The sequence below is a fragment of the Heterocephalus glaber genome, unplaced genomic scaffold (genome assembly GCF_053883595.1).
Source record: "Heterocephalus glaber isolate CG9 unplaced genomic scaffold, H.glaber_assembly_v1.0 deba00001452, whole genome shotgun sequence".
NCBI classification, from domain to species: domain Eukaryota; kingdom Metazoa; phylum Chordata; class Mammalia; order Rodentia; family Bathyergidae; genus Heterocephalus; species Heterocephalus glaber.
The window spans coordinates 2799840-2823172 of NW_028258302.1; the positions used below are offsets into that span (position 1 = coordinate 2799840).

General features: G+C 56.8%; 1 protein-coding gene across 4 annotated transcripts; it reads right to left on the bottom strand.

Annotated features, from left to right (window-relative positions):
- Positions 1-1081: 1081 nt before the first annotated feature.
- Positions 1082-22207, bottom strand: Foxo6 (forkhead box O6). Of its 4 annotated transcripts, XM_087214977.1 has the most exons (4): positions 21083-22206; positions 17973-17981; positions 3850-3909; positions 1082-3234 (listed from the first exon to the last, which is right to left on the bottom strand). In XM_087214977.1, exons 1-4 carry the CDS (start codon positions 21494-21496, stop codon positions 1978-1980), a joined length of 1740 nt encoding a protein of 579 aa, XP_087071103.1. In that variant the 5' UTR covers positions 21497-22206; the 3' UTR covers positions 1082-1977. The 4 variants fall into 4 exon arrangements, with proteins under 4 accessions (XP_087071103.1, XP_021105576.1, XP_087071102.1 ...); XM_021249917.2 differs by lacking the exons at positions 3850-3909; positions 17973-17981 and adding an exon at positions 10100-10234 and having other exon boundaries at positions 21083-22207; XM_087214976.1 differs by lacking the exons at positions 17973-17981; positions 21083-22206 and adding an exon at positions 10100-10195 and having other exon boundaries at positions 3850-3919.
- Between the last annotated feature and the right edge of the window lie 1126 nt (positions 22208-23333).

Below are 23333 nucleotides of genomic sequence, written 5' to 3' on the forward strand. Positions count from 1 at the left end.
GGCACTATCACCATCAGCACCTCTGGCCTGGCCCTGCCTATCTCCCACTGTTGCCCCCTCTGGCCCGCTTGCCTCCCTGCCATCAGCAGCAATCTTTCCACCTCTGAGCTTCAGCCACACTTCACTGCTTTTTGTTCTGGAATCCACATGCTTTCTTGAGTCTGAACCCTTGAATATCCCATTCACTCTGTCTGAATCCCTCCCTTTCCAATGCCAGCTCTTCCCTCAAGGCTTAGCCGATACAGCACTCCTCCAAGGGCTGCCTCCTTCTGTCCCTCAGCGGACTCCCGGCTCCTCCATTCATCACAGTTCTAACCCATAATCACCTACTTACCTACCAGTGCCCCCTACAAGCCTCTAAGTTTCTCAAGGGTAGATATTGTGCTTACTCTGCTCTCTAAAGCAGTCCCTTTGACTAGCATAAGAAGTGGTACTTAACAGGCGCTCGCTCAATCTTCCTTGAAGGAATTGAGGAGTGCGGGACTTTCGCTGAGTACTCTGCGTACCTTTTTTCATTTACTTGAGATGGGTGCTTATACAGTATGCTATAGCGTTGGCCAGGAAAACGGGCCACTGAGACTGAAGATGTGCCTGAGGTGACGAAGCTGGTAAACAGGAGGGAATGGATTCCATGAAAAGTCTGTACCTTCCAAGACTTTTCTTTCCCCCAGGGCCACTCCACCTTCCCAGGTTATTTTTCCTCTCGTTGTGTCCTCTGCACAATGGGCACAAAAAACGGGGCACAAAATATGCCCAGTACAGGGTCTGGTACAAAGAGAGTTTTTGTAAATACAGGTGACCCCTCTTCCAACCTCTAAGGCTTAATTCAAGAGTTGCCCGGGGCCCAAAACTTCCAGCATGCACGTGTTCAGAGAAACAGGTGCAGAGCTCCCAGGCACCATCTGCAGCCATGCTAGGAACTCCGTAGGCCTTGTGCTGAGCAGACTGAGCCTCAGCGAATGCGGACACGAACCCAGACATAGTCACAAGGGCAGACTCGGAGACCCTGCCCCACCACAATCCCTGCCAATTCTTCTCCTCCGCAACTGTCCCCCTCCCCGCTGCTAGCCCAAGGCGCGGGAAATATTTAAAACAATTTTATTCATGAAAATATGCTGTACAATGCACTCTACACGGCCTCGACACGGCACACACGCACACGCACACGCTGACGGCACGGCCACGGTACACTGCCTACGATACGCGCCGGGGACGCCTCGCCCACCGCCCGCCCCGACCGGACACTTATAAATATGGGAGAGGGGCCAGCACTGGTACGGAGAAAGGGGTGTTGGACCGGGGATCCGGATCCGGAGCTGAGGCCCACTGGAGAGGCTGAGACCAGCACTGGGGCCATGATGGGGCTGCCTGACCGGGGAGGGGAACATTAGGGCCGGCTAGGATGGAAGGGACAGGCTGAACCGTGGGGGTGAGGGTTGCTGTAGGCTTGGAGTTGGATTGCTCAGGGTGGATGGCCAATAGACGAGAGCTTTTGGGTTGCTGGCCTCGGGCAGTGAGACTAAGATCGGTGGGGAATGGTGTCTGTTGGGGATCAAAGTTTGGGATGGGCTACGCGTCCCAGCCACCACAAGGGTTGCGCAAATGAAAATGAAGATTCAGAAACGCCCCCTGCCCCATCTCCCAGTTGGCTCCGTGGCCAGCATCCACACCCAGACGGTCCCCTCGCTCTTCTCCACTCTGACCCGGCCCAGATTTCAGCCTTCTCTCTCTCCCAGGCTTCCGGCCCAGGGAGGAGAGATGCAAGGCTCGGGAGTCGGGCAGGAAGGGTGGGGAGCCCCAGCCCCGCCCTCCCACTCCCCCCGCTGAGGTCAACCCAGGGAGGTCTCTAGCACGGCTGGGGCTGCCTCCTGGATCCTTTCGAGGACTGGATCGGGGATGGGGACCCGGGGATCAGGATGGGAAGACAGAGGCCCCCTGGGGACGGGACCGGGGCATCCAGGATGCAGCTGGCAGCCCTCAGCCCGGCACCCAGCTCTGGTTGGGGGGCGGGGCCCCGGCCAGGCCGGGCGGTGGCGGAGGCAGGGCAGAGTCGAAGTTGAAGTCCATTTCGTCGCTGTCCATGAAGTCGTTGAGGATGATGGACTCGACGTCGCACTCGAGGCTCCCGCTGAACATGTCGAGGTCCAAGTCCGCGGGGAAGCGGTCGGGCGCGGCACCCAGTGGCCCGGCGGCAGCGTATGGCCCAGGCAGTGCGTCCAGCAGGAGGCCGCCGGGCGGGCCCCCGAAGGCCGTGGCGTGGCCGGGCGGGACGAGGCCCGCGGCTCCCGCCTCGCCGGGCAGCGTCATAAGGCTGATGGGGTGGGCTAAGGCACTGCGCGAGGGCGCGGGCGGCGCGTAAGGGGCCGCTCCCTTGCCGGGGTAGGCGGCGGCCGCACCCGCCAGCGCCAGCTCCCCGGGCGTGCCCAGGACTGGGCCGGGCCTAGGCGCGGGCGGAGGCGGCGGCAGCAACCCGGGAAGCGCCCCGGGGCGGAAGGGCGCGGTGGCCTGCGCAAAGCTGGCCTGCTTGTTCTCCTGGATGGTCTGCATGGGCAGGCGGCGCAGCGCGCCCAGCGCCGGAGGCCCAAAGCCCCCACCTCCGCCGTAGGGACCACCCTTGCAGCTCCCGAAGTAGGCGGGCGTCCCGGCGCGGGCCCGCGGCCCATACGCGTCCTGAGCGCCGTCCAGCAGCGCCTCGGGCAGCCCTGCGCCGCCGCCGTGCAGGCCTAGCGCGCCTCCCAGCTCGGCCAGACGGGGCAGCTCCCCGGGGCAGCGAGCGCCCAGCGCGGGCGACAGCGTGCTCGCGGGACTTGGGTACATGAGCGGCGAAGACGGCGCCAAAGCCTCCAGGGCCTCGTCGTCTTCCAGCTCGGCCGCTTCCCCGAGCAGGGGTCTCCCGCCGCCGCGGAAGTCGGCCCAGGCATCGTAGTCGTCGCTGGCGTGCGAGGCCGGGCTGGAGGTCCACTTGGCCGCGGCAGCCAGGGACCCTGGGACAGGCGCGCCCGGAGGGCTGTCGTCGGGGCTTCGCTCCGGTGCCTGCAGCTGCTTCTTCTTGCTCGCTTTGCCCTTGATACGCAGGAACTTGGCCCCATTGTCCATGGACACGGCCCTGCGCCTCGGGGTCTTGCCTGTCTTTCCGCCCTCAGGGTTCAGCATCCACCAGGAACTCTTGCCAGTGCCCTCGTTCTGCACGCGGATGAAGCGGGTGTGCAGTGACAGGTTGTGCCGGATGGAGTTCTGTGGCCAGAGACAAGGGCGTGGGTGGGGGAGTGGGAAGTGAGGAGGCCGTGAGACAGGAGTTAGCGACAGCAAGAGGCGGGAAGAAGGTAGAGAAGTGAGAGGATGAGGAGAGAGAAGAGAGGAGTAGGGAGGGGAGGAAATGGGTAAGTCGGGAAAAGAGGGGGTGCAACTGTAAGTACCAGGTTGGACAAGCCCAGAATACCCATCCTGCGCGTACCCCGAACAGTACCCCCGAACCTCACCCGCACTAACCCACCCACAAGGAGACACAGCCCAGAGGGTGGGGCTAAAGCTTTGGCCTTGCCCTTCCCTGGAGGCGTGGCCAACCCCGGGGCTACTCTGAGCCAGCTGGGGACTAGCAGCAGAGAAGCGGATCCCCTCACCCCAACTCAGCCAGTGGCACCTCAAGGGGCTAGCCAGGCTGCCACGGCCCCCCAGCAGATTATGTAAGGGCTCATGCCGCTGCGGCTCATTTGTCCGCCCCCCTCCCTCCCCAGCCTGGCATGGCGCCAGAAGCCCGAAAACCCAGGGCTCCAGAAATCAATCTCGCGGTGACTGATTAAGCCCTGTTTAGAACTAATTGCTCTTTCGTGTGTGGGGAGAATAAATTACCTGCTTTAATTTCGTGTCTTTAAAATGCAACTGCAGGTAGAGAAGACTGTTAACCCTTTGCTGGGAGGGCCTGGAGGGGAAAGCAGAATAGGCTGGGTGGTCCCCAAGGAAGGTACAGGCAGAAGAATTTTGAGAAATCTCTCTCCAGCTACTCTGAGCTCCTGAAAACTTCCAGGAAACCTTGGATCCCACTAAACCCCTCAACAATTACCTCTGGCCACGTAGATCTTGGACCACCCCTGCCTACAGGACAGTCCAGCTCTCCAGTGTGCCAGCCCCAAATGACTTACCTGCCACAGCTCTGCCCTCAGCTCCTTCCTAGTGGGCTCTTTACACAACCCCCGAATACTCCCCATTTACAGACAAGAAGATCCAGGCTCAGAGAGGTCAAGAGGCCTAAGTCTCCATAGCTTTCTCACATCCCTTGGTACCTCCTCGGCTTCATCAATGCCAACCCTATCCATATCCTCTTAACTTCTGCAGTGCCAATCTGCAGTGCTCCCTGGCCTGTATGGGCCTGGCCTGTATGGGCCAGGCCTGTCCTGGAGACACAGAAAGGCAGCAGAGTCCACAGGTACCTGGAATAGAACTCCTGCTGAGCCTTCTAACTGGTGGCCTTGACCTCGCTGCTCAGGCATTGCTGTGGAAACAGCATGGGCTTGGCAATCAGAGGCCTGGGCAGAATGCCAGGCTCTCTGGGCCATAGCTGGGTGCCCGTGGCTGTGTATCAGTCTCTGAGCTACTCTGAAAAAAATGGCTAGTCATAACCACCTGATAAAGCTGTTAGGTCACTATATGAGCTAACGTGTGTGGTTAAGTGTTGGTGAACACAAGTGCTCATAAATGTAGGGTAAACCCCTCACTCTGGCTAGAAGATCTCATCCGTTAAGTCACTCAGCAGACCTGCTGTCTCTATCTCCTTCACATCACGCCCCGAGCACAGCTGTGCTGTGCACCAACCTCTTGGGGAAGTTGGCATTACCCCACTTCATCTACCAGGTGACAGAGGCCCAGAGGCATGATGTAACTTGCCCACAGTCCCACATCTAGGCAGCAATGCCAGGGACTACCCAGCTCTGCCCAGGTCATGGATCTGCTCTTAACCCATTAATCCACTGAGCCACACTTGTAACCAACCACTGTGCTGTAAGGGCTGGTGGAGACTGCAAGTCTGCAGGAGAGCCCTCCTGCTGCCCAGGGTACCCTCTAACCTCACCGGAGCTCTTAGTCTTAACTTGACTCTTTGGAGCCTCAGGCTCCCTATCTCTGGCACTTTCTGGCCTTGGGAGCAACAGCTGGGGCTTGCCAGCCTTGCCCTGCCTGGGGCCCTGAAAGGAGGGGAGCTCAATCCCCAGGGTATGATGTTCCCTCAGGTGGATACCCCTTCCCCATCCAGCCCTTGCACCTGGCTCCCTGGCCCCTCCCCCACACCTGTGTTCAGGGCCCAGGAGGCCTCACTTCTCATCCCCCATAGGACTGGCTTGCCAGAGGTTCTACCTCCTACCTCCTCACTTCTCCAGCTGGAGGTGGGTCAGGCAACACCTCTTTATCAGTGTCATTTCGTGCTAGCCTGGCTCAGAGTGCTGGAGGAGAAGGATTGACACTACCAGGTACCACACCTAGTCAGTACCAGCCTGTTCAGCCCTGGGCACTCAAAGAGCTTCTTATCTCACATAACCATTATGTCAGACTCCACAGAGTCAAGATTTGGGATCCCTATCTCAGGATGAGGAGAGACTCGGAGACTGTGAGTTGCCAAGGTCACACAGCTTGTTAACCATACCGCCAGGCATTAATTTCAGATTGCTCTTACTCTGAGTCTAAAGGACATTATTGTATTCTGCCATGGGACAGAAAAGGTGGTCTGAGAAAAGAATCTTAGGAAGCCAGTATTCCGGTGCTCCTCAAACTTGCCACATAAAATATCCCTAGAAGCCTGTGACACAAGAAGGGTAGGGGCATGGTGCAGGGTCAGAATTTCCTACGAAGACTCGTGATTCCATTTTAGAATTCAAGGGAATTGTACACGTACTTCATAACACATCCACATTTTCTTTCTTTTCTTTTTGGCAGTGCTGCAGATTGAACCCAGGCCCACTGAGCTACACCCTGAAGCCCCACACTTTCTTCATCTCTTTATAAACATTATAAAAATATTTTAGATTACATGCTCTAGGCCAAGACATGCTCCAGGACTACAAAGGATTGTATTCTTCTATGATCCCTGCCACCCAGGAACCTGGGAGCTCCAGCCCCAGCCTGACACAGTGGCTGGTTCAAGGATTTGCCCAAGATGGCCCAGGACCGGGTGTCGGAGTAGGGGTGTAAGTGCAGGCCTCCTGACCCCCACCCTGGTGCTCTTCTCAATCTACCAAGCCTGACTGATCTAGGCAAGTCCCATCTCTTGTCCAGGACTCAGTTTCCCTCCCTATGTCAGTTGTACTCTGGAGACCTTTCTAGTTTGACATGGAAAATTCTTGGAATCATATAGCCTAGAAGTTTCAAACATTTTTTAAAAAGCAGTGGAACTCTTTTGGAAATGCAATCTCACGCAAAAACTGAAGTGCTAGGTGCTGGAGCCATCAGGGAAGGGGGTGAGATTATCTAGAGCCCTGTACACTCAGCACCCTCCCCTCTCTGAAAAAAAAATCCTTGGGGAGGGATTCTGCAGGCCGGATCGATGGGACAGCTGAGGCCTGGGGTGGGAGTGGGGGTATCATGCCTTGGCCCAGGGTCATGCAGGGAGGTGGCTCAGAGCTGCATAAGGACCTATGTCTTTGATTGCTGAGCTGGGCTCTACAACAGGCAAGCGCCGGGGCTGTGCCCCAGGAGAGAAGCCCAGGCCCTTCAGAAGCCCATTATGCTTTTTCTGGGCCCTACTACCTGGTAGCAACCAGAGCTCCCCACCGAGATCCAGTGGCAAGCACTGATCATAACTCTGGTTTGCATGCAAAGTCTCCTGGGAGGCCAGAGGCCATGGAGAAAGTAAGGGAGGTAGAGGAGGGAGCTGCCTATACCAGGGAGCAGTAACCAGGGCTCCCTCTTGGAGTCACCTAGCAACCCACCACCACAGCCACAGCCACAGCAAGCCTGGGCTCCCCTGGTGCCCAGAGCTGGGCCTGGTTTCTGAGACCTCCCACACCTACATCCAGGCCTGGTGCATGTTCCTAGGGGAGACAGAACCTCCCAGATTTGAGGCCCCAGGGAGATCTGGGGGTCTAGAGAAAGAACAGTGAGTTACACCCCCTGCTCATACTATTCTCCCGCAGAACGTGTACCAGGAAGAACAGCACCCCTGGCCTCACCCATCAAGGAGAGGAGACTGGTGAGGTTGGCACAGGACAAACCGCATAGGCTCTAGTGTTGGATCTAGATGCCAGCTTTAGCTCCAACGCCATGAAGAGTGCAACCCTGGGGCAAGATGCTTTGAAGCTCAAGCAGCTACCTGCTTCCACTTTCACTTCCCTGCAGCGCTCCACACAGCAGAGTGATCCTGTAAGTAACAGGGCCCCTGCCATGTCCTCCATCTCACTCAGACTGTGCCAAGGCCCACAAGACCCTCCATGACCTCACAGTGTGCTGCTCCACCCCTCCTGTCTGTTCCTGGAATCTGCCAGGTAGAACCCCCTCAGCCCCCTAGATGCCCCTGACACCTTGCATCTTCAAGTCTCTCTTCAGCTGGCTCCATCTGCAATGAGGCCCACCTTGATCACTCTTAAAAACTGCTCCTCTTCCCTGCCATCTCTTCTTTTTTTTTTGGTACCGAGGATCGAACTCAGGTCCTTTCGCTTGCACAGCAGGTGGCGAAACCACTGAGCTAAATCCCCGGGCCTCCCTGCCATCTCTTGATGTCTTTACCCTACTCTGAATTTTTCTAAAGCAACTATCACTTTCTAAATAAATAAAGGTTGAGCATTCCTAAACCCAAAATTCTAAATCTGAAGTGCTCCAAATTCTGAAACGTTCTGAACACCACAGTGCTCAGAATGTTTCAGAATTTGGAGCATTTTAGCTTTCAGATTTTTGGATCAGGAATACTAAATGAGTAAAGTATGTGCAAATATTTCAAAATCCAAAAATCTCTAAAATCTCAAGCACTTCTGGTCCCAACCATTTTGGATAAGGGATACTCACCCTATATATAATTTATTTATCCTCTGTTTTAATTATTTATTGCCTGGCTGCCCTTTGAGTAGACTATAACTTTAATGAGGGTGGTGATCTTTGTTCTCATTTTTTTCTCTATCTCACATGTTTGGTGCATAGTGGGCACTTAAATGTGTTCAGAATTAATGAATGAGTGGAAAAAGGAAGCACAATACTGTGCTATATAGGTAGTTGAATAAGACTGCCTGGGCTGGCACACATTAGGAGCTTTTACAAAGGAGGCTGAAGAGACCATAGGACAGAATGAGAACCCAGCAGGATATTGGGGAAAGTCAGAAACAATATGGGGCACAGAAGGAACTACAAGCAGAAGGAAGTTCTTCTGAGACAGCTGAGGAAGGGCTTGCAGGTGCCCAAGGCAGCTGCCCTGCCCAGTTCCCCAGGTGGTCCCCAGGCGGACCCAGGCCCATCATGCTAGGACCCCCCCACACAGCCCCTACCTCCTGGGCCAGAAGACACTCCAGGAGCCCCAGACAGAACAGAATAACCTCGACCTTGCCTCCCTCATGGACAGAATGTGATCCATTTGGTGGCAGCAGCTCATCTATCCAGCAGGGCACCCTCATCTGTTCCCAGGACACCCTTCGCCCACGAGCAGTAATGCATTCATCTGACAGCACAACCTCATTTATCCAGCACACCGGTTCCATTTATCCAGCAAGTACAACCTCATTTGCTAACAGCACTCCATTCACCTGTCGGTCCCCCTCATTTATCCAGCAGGACACCCTCATTTATCCTCAAAGTCGGACGCGCTCCTTCCTCCTGTGGTGTGGCTGTGTTCTCTGATGGTGTAACCCGACTGATCCAGCAGGACATCATCTTTCCAACAAGTACACTTCATCCCCTGACAGTACAACCTCATTTATCTAATAATGCAGCCTCACCTTGCCTCCAAGTACCACCTTATTCCCTGACAGCACAACCTCGTTTATCTTCCAGTACAACCTCATTTCTCCTCCCAGCACAGCTTCATTCCCTGACAGCTCAACCTCATCCAATCTTACTTCTCCAGCCAGGGAAAACCAGATCTCTGGGGAAGAGGAAAGGAGTGTGGAGAGCAAAGAGAGGTCCCACAGTTCTCTGTTCCCTGCCTACAGGGAGCTGCCTGGTACTACAACTGTGTTCCATCTTCCCAGGCCCAGAAGGGCTCATGGACTTTGCATCTCTCCACTATTGCCTTGCCTCCTAGCACTAAAAAGGGCCCACAGGGTGGGTTCTGGGACATGGACTCCATGATCTCTGTGCCATCTTCTGATTCTGTGATCCCAGGCAGGGGGTATGGGGAAGGTTACCCTTCCTCCGGGCACATTCAGTGGTGTGCTAACTGTGTTGTTTAATAACCAGCTCTCTGGGATGAATAAAACCCTGCCTGATTCAATTTGTAGCTTTTGTTGATTTCTGTGGTATGGATACTACATCGTGGCCCATTTGGAGCTGCCAGCGTGATGTCACCAAGTACAGAAATGGGAAGAAGTGTGCACACTCAGCTCTCACGAGCCAGTGTGAGCCAGCTCCAGCATGCCATGAGTACATGCTTCTAGTACTGAGGCAGGAGAAAGGCACCACCTGCTATGTGCCAGGCATAGGCAAGCCTCTTTTATTCCAATAACCATCCTGCCAGTAGGGAGTGCTATTTTACAAAGAGGGAACCAAGGTGAGTCGAATGACTTCTGAGGCCTCAAAGCTGGGAAGTGATGGAGCCAAGTTTGAGTTTCAGGGATGTTAGATTCCAAAGCCAGGACTCTCCCCACTCCCACCCCCAAAGTGGCAGAGGGCACTCTGCTCTGCTCCACTCCCTATTCCAGTGGGCACCTTTCCTTGGCTCTCAAATCTAAGCTCACCTAGCTTCCATCAGAAACAAGAGACTCAAACTTTGTCTGCCACCCCACCCCACCCCCACTCCAACTCTGTATCACCTCCTTGCTTTGCTGGTACTTGGGGCTTCTAGGATCCTCTGAGTTCAGTCCTGGGTCTTGGGTCCACTCATCCAAGCCCAAACCCAAACCCAAGGTGCAGTATGGACACGACTCCAGGTTCCATCACAGACAGTCTCCACTCAGTACCCCCTCAGGATACTAACCCTGCTACCTGATGGGGATGAAGACCCAGCTCCTCTTTTGTGATTCCCCAGAGTAGAGACCACCTGCGTGGCTGTGGCAAGAGCTCTGATCCCATCCAGGACTCCCATTTCCTTTCTCTCTCTTTCCTTCCCTTCCTGCATGAAGAAAGGACAAGGGCAGGGGTTGGAATCTCAACTTCAGCCATGTGACTTTGGGCACCCCTTGTAAAGGAGGTAACCAACATCCACAGGAATCCCACATATCAAAAATCTCATCATTTCCCAGATGTCTCAGAGCCCCAGCAGCAGCTCCCACCCTCTGTCCCTTACCTCACTCTGGAGCCTTATCCTGGTCCAGGACCAGATAGAACCATAGATTCCCTGTGGTCCTTGGCTTCCCACCTAGGGTGAAGATGGTTTGCTCACCCAAGCAGGCATCTCAGGAAAAGGGGTAACACAGATAACCTTGGCATCTGGAGCCCAAGTACAAATCCTTGGCACTAGGCTCTGCAGTGGAGCAGGGATAAAAGGTCAAAGGGAGGCACAGGGCCATGGAAGCCTATAAGAGAGTAGGCTCAGGATCCGTAGTGGAACAGAAGTGGGCAGCAAGTTCTAGGAGGAAGCAAGTATTGAAGCAAGGCAGTAGTCCAAGGTCAGGTGGTGCCAAGCCCCCACCCCAAAGACAGCAGAGCCCACACACCCAGCCCAGGCAGAAGTCCAAGCTCACCCCTACAAAAAAGGCTATTATCCATGGGCTTTTGTTCTACTCCAGACAGATACTCAAGAGTCCTCTGGTGCTCTCCAGCCCCATCACCCCAAACCCTCAGGCCCCTCCGGGCCTCTAGCCACTTGGGATGTCTACCTCTCTGTGCCTTTACACACTGTTCCCTTTGTCCTTGCTCCTTTCTGCTCAACCAGTTCCTGCTCCTCCATCAAGGCCAGCTCTGTGGAACTTTCCTGAACCCCTCTGAAGGCCCAAAGACAGCTGCTGCCCCTCAGTGCTGCTACAGAGACCTAAGCGCAAACCAGCATCTAAGTTCCTCCCCACTGCAACTTCATGGGGCAGACCTTGGCTCTCCAGAGTCAGTATTTACGGTGGAGCCCCGAGCAGTCACGAACAGCTCAGGCCTGGCCTTGCTGTGCAAGTTCAGTTCAGCAAAACCTCAGGTCAGTGCTTCAGGCCCTGCCTATATCCTACCAGGGTCCTGCCTGACCCTCTGGCTTGCTGCTTCTACCTCCCTTTGTTTCCCTAAGGCTCCTCCTCTCTTTTACTCAACGGTGACCACATGCAGTAAACTGTGCTAACACCCAACAGTGATCTCCTTATGGAGTCTTCGTAACAACTCTGAGTTAGCTTATTATCCCCACTTTATGGATGAGAAACTGAGGTCACACAATGTAAAGAATGGTGCAGGAATTTGCACCTGGGGCCTTTGCTCTTTCTCCCGCCCTGAGACTCCACTAGAGAGAAGCCAAAGCCAGGAAAAGGCTCCAGGGTGGGCCTAGGGCAGAAAGAGATGTTGTCCACACTGGCTTAGCACTGCCTCCATAGATCCTTTCCTCCCTCACCCAGGATTAAACAGAAGCCCTCAATGCAAAGCCACTCAGACCCCTCCCCACACTCCTTCCAGGCTGAGCCCCTCCCTTATCCACTGGCAGCACCTCTCCACTCCCCTGCCCCGGCCCTGGGAGCAGCTGCAGTGACCTCACCCAGCCTTGCCCTGGGTCCAGCTCTGGGGAGGACCCAGCAGCTGTGCCCCAGCCCTGCAGGCTGGCGGGCGGGGGCAGGGGGATGGGCACCGTGCCAAGAGAACCATCTGTTCTCCCAGGGGCACGGCCACCCGCACAGACACTGGTCTTGCCCCCAGGGGCCACCCTTGGCTCTCAGTCCCCATGCCAAGGAGCTCCAGGAGCCCCGGACAGCCCACCCACCCAGGGGCACTAGCCTCATCTGCCATCTATCTTCTCCTAGAAACTCAGAGGTCCTTCAGAACACGCTGGAACACCATCAATGTCGGCTGAAAAATGACAACAGCTCCAGGGACAGAGGCTAGAGGCCAGGGCTGGGTGTGCTGAGCCTTGTCTGCCCAGCCCCCACCTTGAGCCCCTCCTGGGGCCTCCATCCCTGTCACATCTGCTCAGCTGGCAGGTGCCTCTGGCAGAGGGCAAGCCCCTTCCCCCACAGCCCAGCTCAGGTTACAAGAGAAGGAGGTGGTAAGGCCAGCTGAGGACAGGGGAGGGGACAGGAGGAGGCCTCCCAGCTTCCCAGAGTGTTAGGGGAGGGGAACTGGGAGCCGGAGTGGGAAGGGCCATGCCCAAGGTCACACAGCCAGTAAGTGGGACAAAGAGGAGCCACTGTCCCAGGGGCAGGTAGCCCTGGGCTCAAGGGTGACTTAAACAAGTCATTTTCTTCATCTGCAAAAATGGGGACCTAAACCCATTCTGCTTGCTTCCCAAGGCCATGGAAAAGGCTCTGGAGGCTGAAAGCAGGGTGTCAAACTAAGGGCAGGAGGGAGCTTGGACATCAGAATGTCTGACACCTTGGGCTTAGAAACCCATAAAGGGAGCCCTCAGAGGGGAGCTCCTCCAACCCCCCAACCCCCCCCCCCCAGAATGCAGGGTGTTTCTCAGGGGCAGGCGCCAGGGAGCCCTATACTACAGGGCACCTGGGGACTTGGTTCCTCTCCTTTCCTGGAGCAAGGAATAATAGTGATGACAACTCCTTGGGGACTTCACAGGTACCTTTCCTGTAATCCCAACAAAGCTTGAATGTGGTCCTATTACTGTCCCATTTTGTAGAGGAGGATACGGAGGCTCAGTTGTCCAAGGACACAGAGGGTAAGTAGACTCAGCTCTGCCAGCACCATAACTACAGGCTTCTAACTACACAGCTCCGTCTCACTGGAGGTTCCCAAGGCACCAAGAGAGGCTGCAGGGATCTCAGACTGGCACTGGGGACTCTGGGGCTCCACCCTATCTCAGCTTCATTTTGACTCTGCACCCTAGCTCCAGCCCCACACTGGGCACCTGGCCAGTCTGTCCCTCCTGTCTTCTCTCCACATCAACCTCCAGTGACCTTCCTGGTCATGTCAACCTCACCTCCTGCAGCCTGGAGTGCCAGCTTCTGGTCTTGCCATCCAAGGCCACTCACTTCCCAGCCCTGACACCTGCTGGCCTCCCACAGTCCACAAAAACGCCCTCTGCTGATGACTGACCCTGAGAAGTCTCTATACTGAATCAGAATGGAGTGTCCTCACGTTTCCCCATCTTGACCTGTGGGCCCCTTCAGGTTAGGGTCCAGCTCCCCTCTGGGCACCACGGGTGCCTACCTGGTGCAGCCTGGGTTACCACAAATGGAGGAACTGACGTCAGCCCTGGGACTGCAGATCAGGGGAACATCAGGCTGGCCTGCCCCTGCCTCCAGGGAATTCTCTGGCTGGGGACCCAGGGCCATTCCTCAGGCTAGAAGCCTTGGGGATAAACTCCAAGGGAGAACAGAGATGGTCACTGGGGGTTGGGGGAGCAGAGGGGAAAAGGCCAGCTTGGAATGGCCTGGCCAGAGCACCAGGATAGGGTGGAGATAGTCCTGGGAGTTCCATTTTCACCACTCACAGTGGGATACTGTAATAAAGCCTCCTTATTTCTCTCACTGTTAGTTTCCTCATCTGCAAAATGGACAAAGTAACAATATGAACATCACAGGGTGGCTATAAAACTGAAATGAAAGAACACAAGTGTTGGCATAAGGCAGGTTGAATCCTGGGCTGGAATAGTTTAGCAAGGTGTCAGAAGACAGGAAAGGTTGCCAGGGCTGGGGACCAGGCTTGCAGTATCACACTAAGGCCCCAAGTCTGGATCAAACAGCACTGGGCAGTGTACAGGGTCCTCTGCTGTCCTTTACCAGGTATGAAGACCTCAGGGTAGGGTTTCTGGATGTCATTTTCTTCAGCACTGCAGTCCCTGAGAGGCCTGTTGAGCACCTACCCCGCATGTCTCCACCCTCCTCTCCTTGGCAAAGGCTCTCAGGAGTGGTACACAGCAGCCCCAGCTGTGACTCCATTCTCCCATCCCTGTCCTACACAGCATGATTACTAAGACACAGGGGTGGGTGCAGGTGCTGAGATGGAGGCTCAGTCCCTTGAAATTGACTGCATGAGGATGAGGTTTAAATCTCCAGAGAATCAAAAAAGGAGGAGGAGAGGAATGTGCTTAACCTGGGCAGCCTGCTTAGAGAAGCTGGCCCACAATGGGAGAAAGGGAACAACCAGGAGGCCAGGAAGCCACCATCTAAAGCATCACTTCCAAATGATCCATCATCAGTCAAACCTGTTAAAATACAGGTACCCACTGCAGTACCCACCTGCTGAGTCTGACAGACAAGGGCTGAGATGGGGACTGTGTTGTTGAGAAGCTTCTAGGTAACTCTGATCACCAGCCAGTTTGTGAACGAGTAAGGATTTAAAGCAGAAATTCTCAAGCATATGGACTGGGTTCCAGAATAACCAGAAAGGTGGGTCTTTGATCAAATCATCCAAGCACTTCACTTATTTTCTAGAGGTTATATGGAGGGATCATTGTCACATTGCATGTGACAATGGCAATGGGATGTGGGCTGAGAACTCCAGTGTCAGTTATGAAGGTGGCAAGGTGAGAGCCCCTGAGATGGACAGTAGGGAAAGGGAAAGGGGAAGGGAAGGTGGAGCCTGGACAAGGCCAGGAGAAGGCCCAGGGGTCCAAACAGAGGAGTTTGGGCTTGTTTGGCTTGCGGGGGAAACTGAGGAACCATGGCAAATTCTAAACAGGAGACAGCCTGGGGGCAGGAAGGTTGGCTGGTGCGTCGGGGCAGAGAGAACACAGGCTTTGGGAAATGGAGAAACATGGTAGAAGCAGGTCAGCATCCAAATCCAGGCTCTGCCTCATCCCAGCTATGCCTTGATTTCCTCAACTGCAAAATGGGGCTATTAATGCCTACCTGGCAAGACTCAGGGAACATGAGAAGGTGTGCGATGTGCCCAAGTGACTGCCTAGCACCAGGACATTAACTCTCTTAATTCTCATTCCCTTTCTCACAAGAAGCACCTCCCTTAGAGACCAGAAAGGTTTCTCTCTCTGCAGAGGGAGGCCCTGGGGGGAGGGTGTGGGAGGCCCCTCCCCCCACACCACCTGGCCCCCTCCCACCTCCACATATGGGTAGAGGGGTAGGGAGATGAAGCAAACAGCCAAACCCTCCCAAACAGGAGTTGGTTTCCATGGTAACCAGGGTGCCAGGAGAAGGGGGGGCACTCCAGATCCAGCTGTCCCACTAAGTACCCTACCCAGGCCCCAGAGCCTAAGCTAATGCCCACCCAACATCCTGAACCCCTCAGCCACCTGCCTGCTCTGGGGCCGGCAGGGATGGCCACAAACACTCCCTCCACAGTGCAGGGAAGATGTTTGCTATCTGGGTACTGTCACAGGCATCTCTAAGCAGAAGTGCCAAGTTCAAGACCTATACTCCAATGCATCATCCACCAGGGAGAAGTCCTCTCCGTCCCACCTGCCCTCTGTCCAATGAATCTCTCATGGCTCCATGATTTCTAAGTCATAGCACTGGAAGGCACCAGAGACTGAGATAAGGCCCTCTGGGCACAAATGAGGAAGGACACCAAGGACTAGAACTCAAGAGTGCTTGGCTGCAACTCACACACAGAGGCTCTGTCCACCCTCACCCAGCCCTGACTCCACAGCTGATTCCACGTGACCCCAAAGGGCTGCACCAGGACACACTGAGTGGGGACTGGTGGAGAGAAAAAACACATTCTTACAAGCATGAAGGAGTATCTGGCATCAGAAGGGACAGTCCCAGAGGGGGTGAGTGCCTAGTCCCTGGGAGTGTGTCAGAAGGGGCTGAGCTGGAGGAGGCACAGCATCAAGGGTTGGGTTCCACACCCTTCCTTCTCTTCAGAGACCCCAAGTCCTGTCTGGTGGTGGACAGTGAGCCCCAAGGTTGAGGGGGTCCCAGCGCCATGCTCCCCTCTTTCCCAGGTTCTAAGGTACACAGCCCCCAGTGGGAGGGGCCCTAGCTGGCACAGCTGGGGAGGTCAGGGAAGCAGGAAGACACAGGAGGGGCTCCCGGATTACAGCCTAAGCACCCTCATTCCAAAGGCTCACGGCCACACACAGAGCCCATGACCATCCCATCAGCCTTCCCAAGACACAGGCAAATCCCAGGACCCTAGATGGAGGCCATCACTAGCTACCACTCAGACAGAGGAAGGTGGGCTGCAAGGAACAAGCGCCCAGCCCTTTCACAGTCCAAACCCAAGCCTTTCCCTCCAGCACCTACCCATCCCAGTCACACCCAATGCCACAGAAAAAGCTTGAGTTTCAGGGTTAGAGAGGAGTTCAATTCCTAGGACTGCCACTTCCTAGGTATGTGATCTCAGGACAAGTGTTTCCCCACTAGGAAAGAGGGACACTAAGCTTCTGTCAGGACCTGGTGGGACCCTCACTTGGCAACTGAGCACCCTCCCCAGCAGCCCTCCTGCCTCTGGCAGGGCCTCTCCTGCTGTCAGCCTCCTTCCTCACTCCACCCCTGTCATTCCTGAGGCTGGAGCCCGAAAGGCATGCAGAAAGGGGGCTCTGACCCACATAAAGTGGGGGCTGGGGGGCGCTGAACTTTCGAACCCGCAAAACCCCCCGCGCCGTTCATTACCTTAACGCGAGTTAAAAATAACCGTCTCATCTCTTTAAATTAGTCTGTCTGCAATTACCGCCTGGCACGGCGCTGCCCGCCATCGTCCCGCTGGAGCGGGGCCAGGTGGCAGGCGGGGCCCTCACCCTGTCTGTCGGTCTGTCTGCCTGCCTTGCGGTCCCCCTTCCCCCAAGGCGTGGCTGCCCTGAGGCCTCTGAGGCCCGTCTTGCCTGTGTTCTCCCCAAGTTGCACGGGGCGGGGCCCTGGGGCAGGCCAGCCCAGCGGGTCCAAGTGGAGGAGCTGAAGTCTGGGGAGGGGGCTCAGGCAAGGCGGCAGGGGAGGGGCTCTGGGAGGCCCGGGAAGCCGGAAGGGCCCGCAGCGCGCCAGCGCTCGTGGGTGGGTGTGAGCAGGTGGCCGTGGGAGTCTGCCGGGCGTGCCAGCAACTGTGCCAGGAGCGGCTGGCACGGGCTCGTGCCCAGGAGGCGGGCAGCTGCCAGCCCCTCGCTCGTGCAGTGAGGGGGGTGAGGACACCCCCCAATCCAGGCTCACACCGCCTCCTCCTGCACCCCCGCCAGCCCTTGGGGATCCCCAGAGGACAAAGGAGGAGGAGGGAGCCCTTGGGAGCAAGCTGAGGGTGGAGAGGAAAGGGGGCCTTGCACTCATGGCCACTCTCCGTGCTGTGGCAGGACACTGCTCCTGGCCTCTCTGATCAGTCCTCCCCTTCCACCCCCACCCCACCTGGAACTTACAGCCCAAGGCCTGAGCCAGATGGGGGAACCACCAGCTCTTCTAATCCCAGCCCTCAGCAACCAGGCTGCTCCAGCCCCTGAGGAAGAAAGTAAGTCCCTATCCACTGTGTTCCTCCCCACCAGGCCTGGGGACAGGAATGGGAGGTGCCCGGGCCTAGCCTGGAAGCTCCCAAAGGAGCTGGCAGCCAGGAAACACAAAAGGAGGCTGAACAACTCCAGAGGAAGGCACACCACGGCTCAGAGGAGCCAGGAAGGCTTCCCAGAAGAGTCAAGGCTAAGGGAAAGTGGGGCTGGAGCATCTGAGAGGGAGGGGGAGGCCTACCCAGATATCCATACTCTCTGGACAAGTTAGAGGGAGAGGAGCCCCCAGGCCAGGCTGAGATGCTCTGTCCCAAGGGGAATAGCACCAACACCTCTGGTTCAACTCTGAGCGCCAAGCCCAGCCTTTTTCTGGGCGTCTTGAACCTACTACTGGTCTTGCCTCCTTCAATTGTTATCCTCAGTACCCCTGGACTACCTCTCCACATCACATATGAGTCCAACAGGCAAAGGCTCAGCATGTAGCCCCGTTCCACTTTCCCAAGCCACCTCCCTGGCCATGCCTGGGAGCCTTGGGCTCCAGCCTGGCACATCCAAAGGGTGCCCAAAATCCAACATCACAATCCTACCTCCTTGCATTTGGGTATGCAGTCAACACCTCCTGGAAGACTATCTCCCAAATTCTCTCCTCTTCAGTGAAGGCAGCCCAGATCAAGTGCCACCACCTCTGTGGGAACCTACCTGACTCCCAGGTTACTACTTTCTCCTACTCCTGCCCACCCCCAGCCTTTACCTATCTGCAAAGCAGAAGGCTTGGGAGAGGAAACTCGATGAATCCTGATGTACCCTGAAAGCAGGGCCAAGGCCTTTCCCTATGCTCCCACCTATGGAACCCAGGGTGTGGTACACCCCAGGGATTCAAGTGCAACACTTTTGTTGGAGAGGAGAGGGAGGAATAATGGGTCCCAGCTCCACCTGGCACCTGAGGTGCACTGCAGCCTGTTAACCAGAGATCTGTTAAGAGTTGGGGATGGCTCCTCCATCAGGCCTCTGGAGGAACTGACTGGGAATGGGGGAAGGGGTGTAGGGGCAAGAAGCTCCAGAAATGAGAGAAAAAGAAGTCTCTTCACCCCACCTAGAGAGCTGGAGGTGGAGTAAAAGGGGACAGCCCCTGAAGGGACAGCATGGGACAGATCCTCTCCAGTGCCTAGGTAATCTTGGCCAGGCCCTAGGGCAAGAGCTCAAACCTGAGGCTTCTCCAATGCCCCAGCCCAGGAATAAAAGCCAGGCACAAGGGAGAACCAGTGTGTCCCCATCAGTGTGGTGCAGTGGAAACTGCATCCAGAAGGCAGGCAGGAGCCCTGGGCCCTTGTCCAGGGCCTGCTGCTCATTGATGCCCTCAGGAGAGTCCTATCATCTTCCAAGGCCTCAGTCTCAGAGTCTGAGCAATGAACTCAAGGCACTAAATTATCTTCAAGCACACTCCCACCCCATTCTAGGGTTTATACCTGCCCCTACTCAGAAGCCTTCAGTGTCCCCCTCCTGCTCCAGCAGTCAGCAAGACCTTGCTCCAAAGGCCATGTGGGGCCCCGGAAGGAAACATGTCTGGTTGGAATCCAGCTTTCCCATCTTGTAAGTGTAGGACCATAGGCAACTCACCCCTCCACTCTGCCTGTGCGCGCCTCTGTAAATGGCCACCGTAAAACCCAACTCAAGGACTGCTGAGAGCATTAAACATGCAGGGGTACCTGACACAAAGCTCGGCCCTGACATCCTCAATGAGCTGCAGCTGTCTCCCGGCTTCCAGTCCCGAGTCCCCTCTCCCTATCTTGCCCATCCTCCCTCACCCATCAAGCCCAGCTGGAACTCCACCACCTGTGGGAAGCCCTCCTGGCCTTCTGGCCCACTGTACTCCCCTGACTCCGAATCCTCTGCAGCATCAACTCATCTCCTCACTCTTTCACTACACATGCTTCTTGGTGCCAGGCTCTATGCTGGGTGCTGTGGGCACAGAATGGCTCTGACATGTCTTCCAAAGGTGAAGTAGTAAAGGGAAACTAGGCAGGACACAAATGACTAATAACCACTGCAGGGCTAGAGAGGGCCAGAGAAGAGGGAGTCCTAAGGGCTAAAAAGGGTTAGGGAGGGCTTCCCAGAGGAGGCATCTGAACTCTGTGCACTTAAGGGCAGTGAATACAACTATAGGGAGGAGCAGAAGGTGGACCAGGACATGTGGAGTAGAGAGGGAGGTGGGAACAAAGATCAAGCACAGGACACAGCATGGGGAGTGTTCTGGTGGGGACTGAGCCTTAGGGGGTGGGGAAGGAGATTCATGTCTACTTCTCTGGCCTGTGTCCCTGTCTGATAGTGGCCTGCAAGAGACAGAAGCAGCCAGTACAAAGCCTGAGAGTCATGGGCTCCCAGGTCAGGACACTCTGATCCCTACAACGTTGCCATGGGCATCTGGAGTGATCCATGTCCACAACCTCCCCTCTGCCACTAGCCCATTTCCTTCCTGGGACCCTGCTGCCAAACACCACAGGGTGAAGCCCCCTCCCTAGATATAGGCACAAAGGGCCCCCTCCCATAGGGAGCCTGACAGCTTACCTCCTAGGCACAAGCCCCTTCCATTCCCTACCCTCAAAGGCACAGACTAGCCTCATTCTCCAGTAAGACGGCCAGAGGAAGAACTAGGTCTGGAGATCACAATCCAGTCAAGGCCCTGTCCCTGTCCTTTCCCAAGATGCCCCCCTCTTTCCACTGCCTGGCACTGAGGCCTCCAAGGGGTACCCCACCCCTCCCCCAACCCCAAAATGCATCTGGGCCCAGAAAGCCAAGGAGGTGGAAGACAAGCTCCCTGGGGTGAGCAGGACAGATTTCCTAGCCCTCAACACCATACCCTGGCGCCTGCACTGGTTAACACCCTCCCTCCCCAGCCATGCTGAACCAGGTAAGAGACCAGCACCATTTGCCCAATGAACTCACATCTCAGGTCACCCACCAAGCTCCCCTCCCCAGGCAGGTTGGTGCTCCAGGGTGAACTCCTGGCATCACAGAAAGAACTGTAGGCCCATGGTTGGCACTCCTCACTCTGGGGCCAGCTGGAGGAAAGGCAGTAGAGATTTGGGAGGGAAAGCAGCCACTGGTCCCAAGTCATTACTCCAGCTCTTTAAAAAGGATGCCCCGGTGGAGAGGGTGAAACAAGAGTAATACAAAGCAAACTCGGGGGAGCAGGGGCTCCCCAATGTTCGTGACCTGGGAATGGGCTCCCCAGCGATGCCCCCAAGGACTGGGTGGGGATGTTGCTGGGGACGCCCCAAAGAGGCAGTCCCTTGTCACCCTACCAGACCTCCCAGCCCTCATGCCTCCTGGCGAGGGATCACGCACACAGCTGCTCCCAGCACGCCCCCACCTGTCCGCCGGCCGACCCCACGCCCTGGGCGCACAGTCCGTGACCCCTGGGAGCGCCCAGAGCCCCTCCCGACTGTCCGCCCAGGAAGCCCCAATTGGCATCCCAGCCCGTTCCCAGCCGGACGCCCCCACCTTCCAGCCTGCCGAGCTGTTGCTGTCGCCTTTATCCTTGAAGTAGGGCACGTAGCGGACCATCCAGTCGTAGATCTGCGAGAGCGTGAGCCGCTTGTCCGGGGCGCTCTCGATGGCTTTGGTGATGAGATCGGCGTAGGACAGGTTCCCCCACGCGTTCCGCCGGGAGCTCTTCGCTTTCCGCAGCGGTCCGACCTCTGCTCCCAGGGGCGGCGCAGGGGCCATCGCCGGGGCCGTAACCCTGCGCTCCGGCCCGCAGTCCTCGGCGCCCTCCGCCACCCCTGCGCCCAGCGCTCCGTCCTCGTCGCCAGCCAAGTCAGGCTGCGGCAGGGGCCAGGTACAGGAGCGCGGCCGGCTCTGCGGCGCGAAGTCCGGGTCCACGTCCACCTGATGCGCTCGTAGCTTCGCGGCCATGGTCCCGCCCGGCTCCGGCGAGAAGGGGAGGGAGGCTCCGCGGAGGGTGGGCGGGCGGCTCCGGGAGCTGCGCGCCCCGGGAGGCCCGCGGGAGGGGTCCCTGGCGGCGCTGGTTCAGCTGCGGGTCGCCATGGGTCGGGGCGCGGAGGCAGGGGGCTGGACGCGCTGGGGAACACGAGGACAGGCTAAGACCCGGGCGGCGAGGGGGCGGCGGCCCGGGAGCCCGGCGGGTACACACCTCGCCCAGCCCGGCTTCTAGCACCTGCCGCCTTCCTGCGCCTGCAGCCGCCGCCGCCGCCGCCGCTCCCCGGGCGCCGGCCCAGCGCGCGAGTCCCGCTCTCCCGGGACGAGACCGGGTTGCACCATGCCTGAGACCGAGCCCGTGCCGGGGCCCGCGCTGCCGCCGCCGCCCGGTGAACGCAGCCGCCGCCGCTCCGGCTCCAGCAACAGCTCCCGCGCCCGCCGCGCTTAGCGCCGGCTGCACCTCGGGATGGGCGGGGGGCTGGAGGGGCGGGAGGGGCGGGCCGGGTGGGGAGGGGCGGGGCGTGCTCGCCAGCGGCCGCGGAATCCTGGGCCCGCCCGGGTGCCCCGCCAAGGGCTGGGTCGAGGGCGTGGAACTCCCAGCTCTGGGCGACCCCTCCGCAGCCCCTGCAATCTGCAGCGCCGCCTACGGAGTAGGGCAGAAGAGGCAGGCGCGACCCCGCCCCCTGTGCGGCGCCGGGGGGGGGGGGGCGGGGAGGGGCCCAAGGGCTCCCATTGGTCCCTGCCAGGACTGTCCCGCCCACGGACTCCACAGGATCCCTCCCAGCGGGTTATTGTTACAACCCGGGGTTTCCCGGGGCAACGCTAATGGGGCGGGGCTCAGAGCCCTGGCCCCGCCTTTAGCCCCCCTGAAGAATTCCCCGCCCTCTGTTTCTAGACCCTGAGGTTCCAAATCTTCGTTCCAGAAACCGAGTGGAGATCTAACTCCTCTTTGTGCCCCAAACTGGGCTACGGAAAGGAATGATTTGAGAATACTTGATTTCTAGGCCAGCCTTTGCCGCAATCCTAGTTTCTCAGTCTGCAAATGGGGTCTTCATGGGCTTTTATGGTGCCTGTGGGCACAGTTTTAGAGCTCTGGTTCTCAAAGTTCATTCAAAATGTAATAGAATTATCCTGGACAGCTTGTTAAAACAGATCGATGTGTCCCAGACCCCGAGTTTCTGATTTGGCAGATCTAGGTTGGAGCCAAAATTTTGCATTTTTAGCTAGTTCCCAGGTGATGCCCTAGGAACCATAATTTGCAAACCACTGCCTTACAGTCTTGGGAGATTCTTACAGGGACTGTTGGAATAAGTCCTTACCCTAAAGTTCAGAGTGTTTGAGGAAAAGCTTCTCATTCATTTAACTGGTATTTGTTGAGCACCTCTGATACACCTGACATTGTGCAGGGCACTATGGGAAGAGCAGAGACTGACATAAATGATGTCCCTCTTGCATAGACTAGTAGAAGAGTCAGGTGGTAATCAGATCATCATATGATTGCAGAAGGGCGAGGCTAGCTGAGAAGGTGGGCACTCCAGGACTTTATCCCACAGGGTCCTAGGCTGGATTTCCAGCCACCACTCTGTGTGCCTGCCAGCCTTCGTTCAGGGTATGCCCTCTGCCTAGAACATCCTTTCCCCTCCTCAAGGTCCTCTTGCAAATGCCTCCCATCTGCATACTCAGCTCATGTGTCAACTTAACCCTGACACTTCCCCTAACCCCACCTCCTACACATACATATCTCCATTCCCTGCTTGTCCAGACAGCTTGCTGTCCTGCCAGCAACACTTTGGGTCCCTTTAGCATAATATAC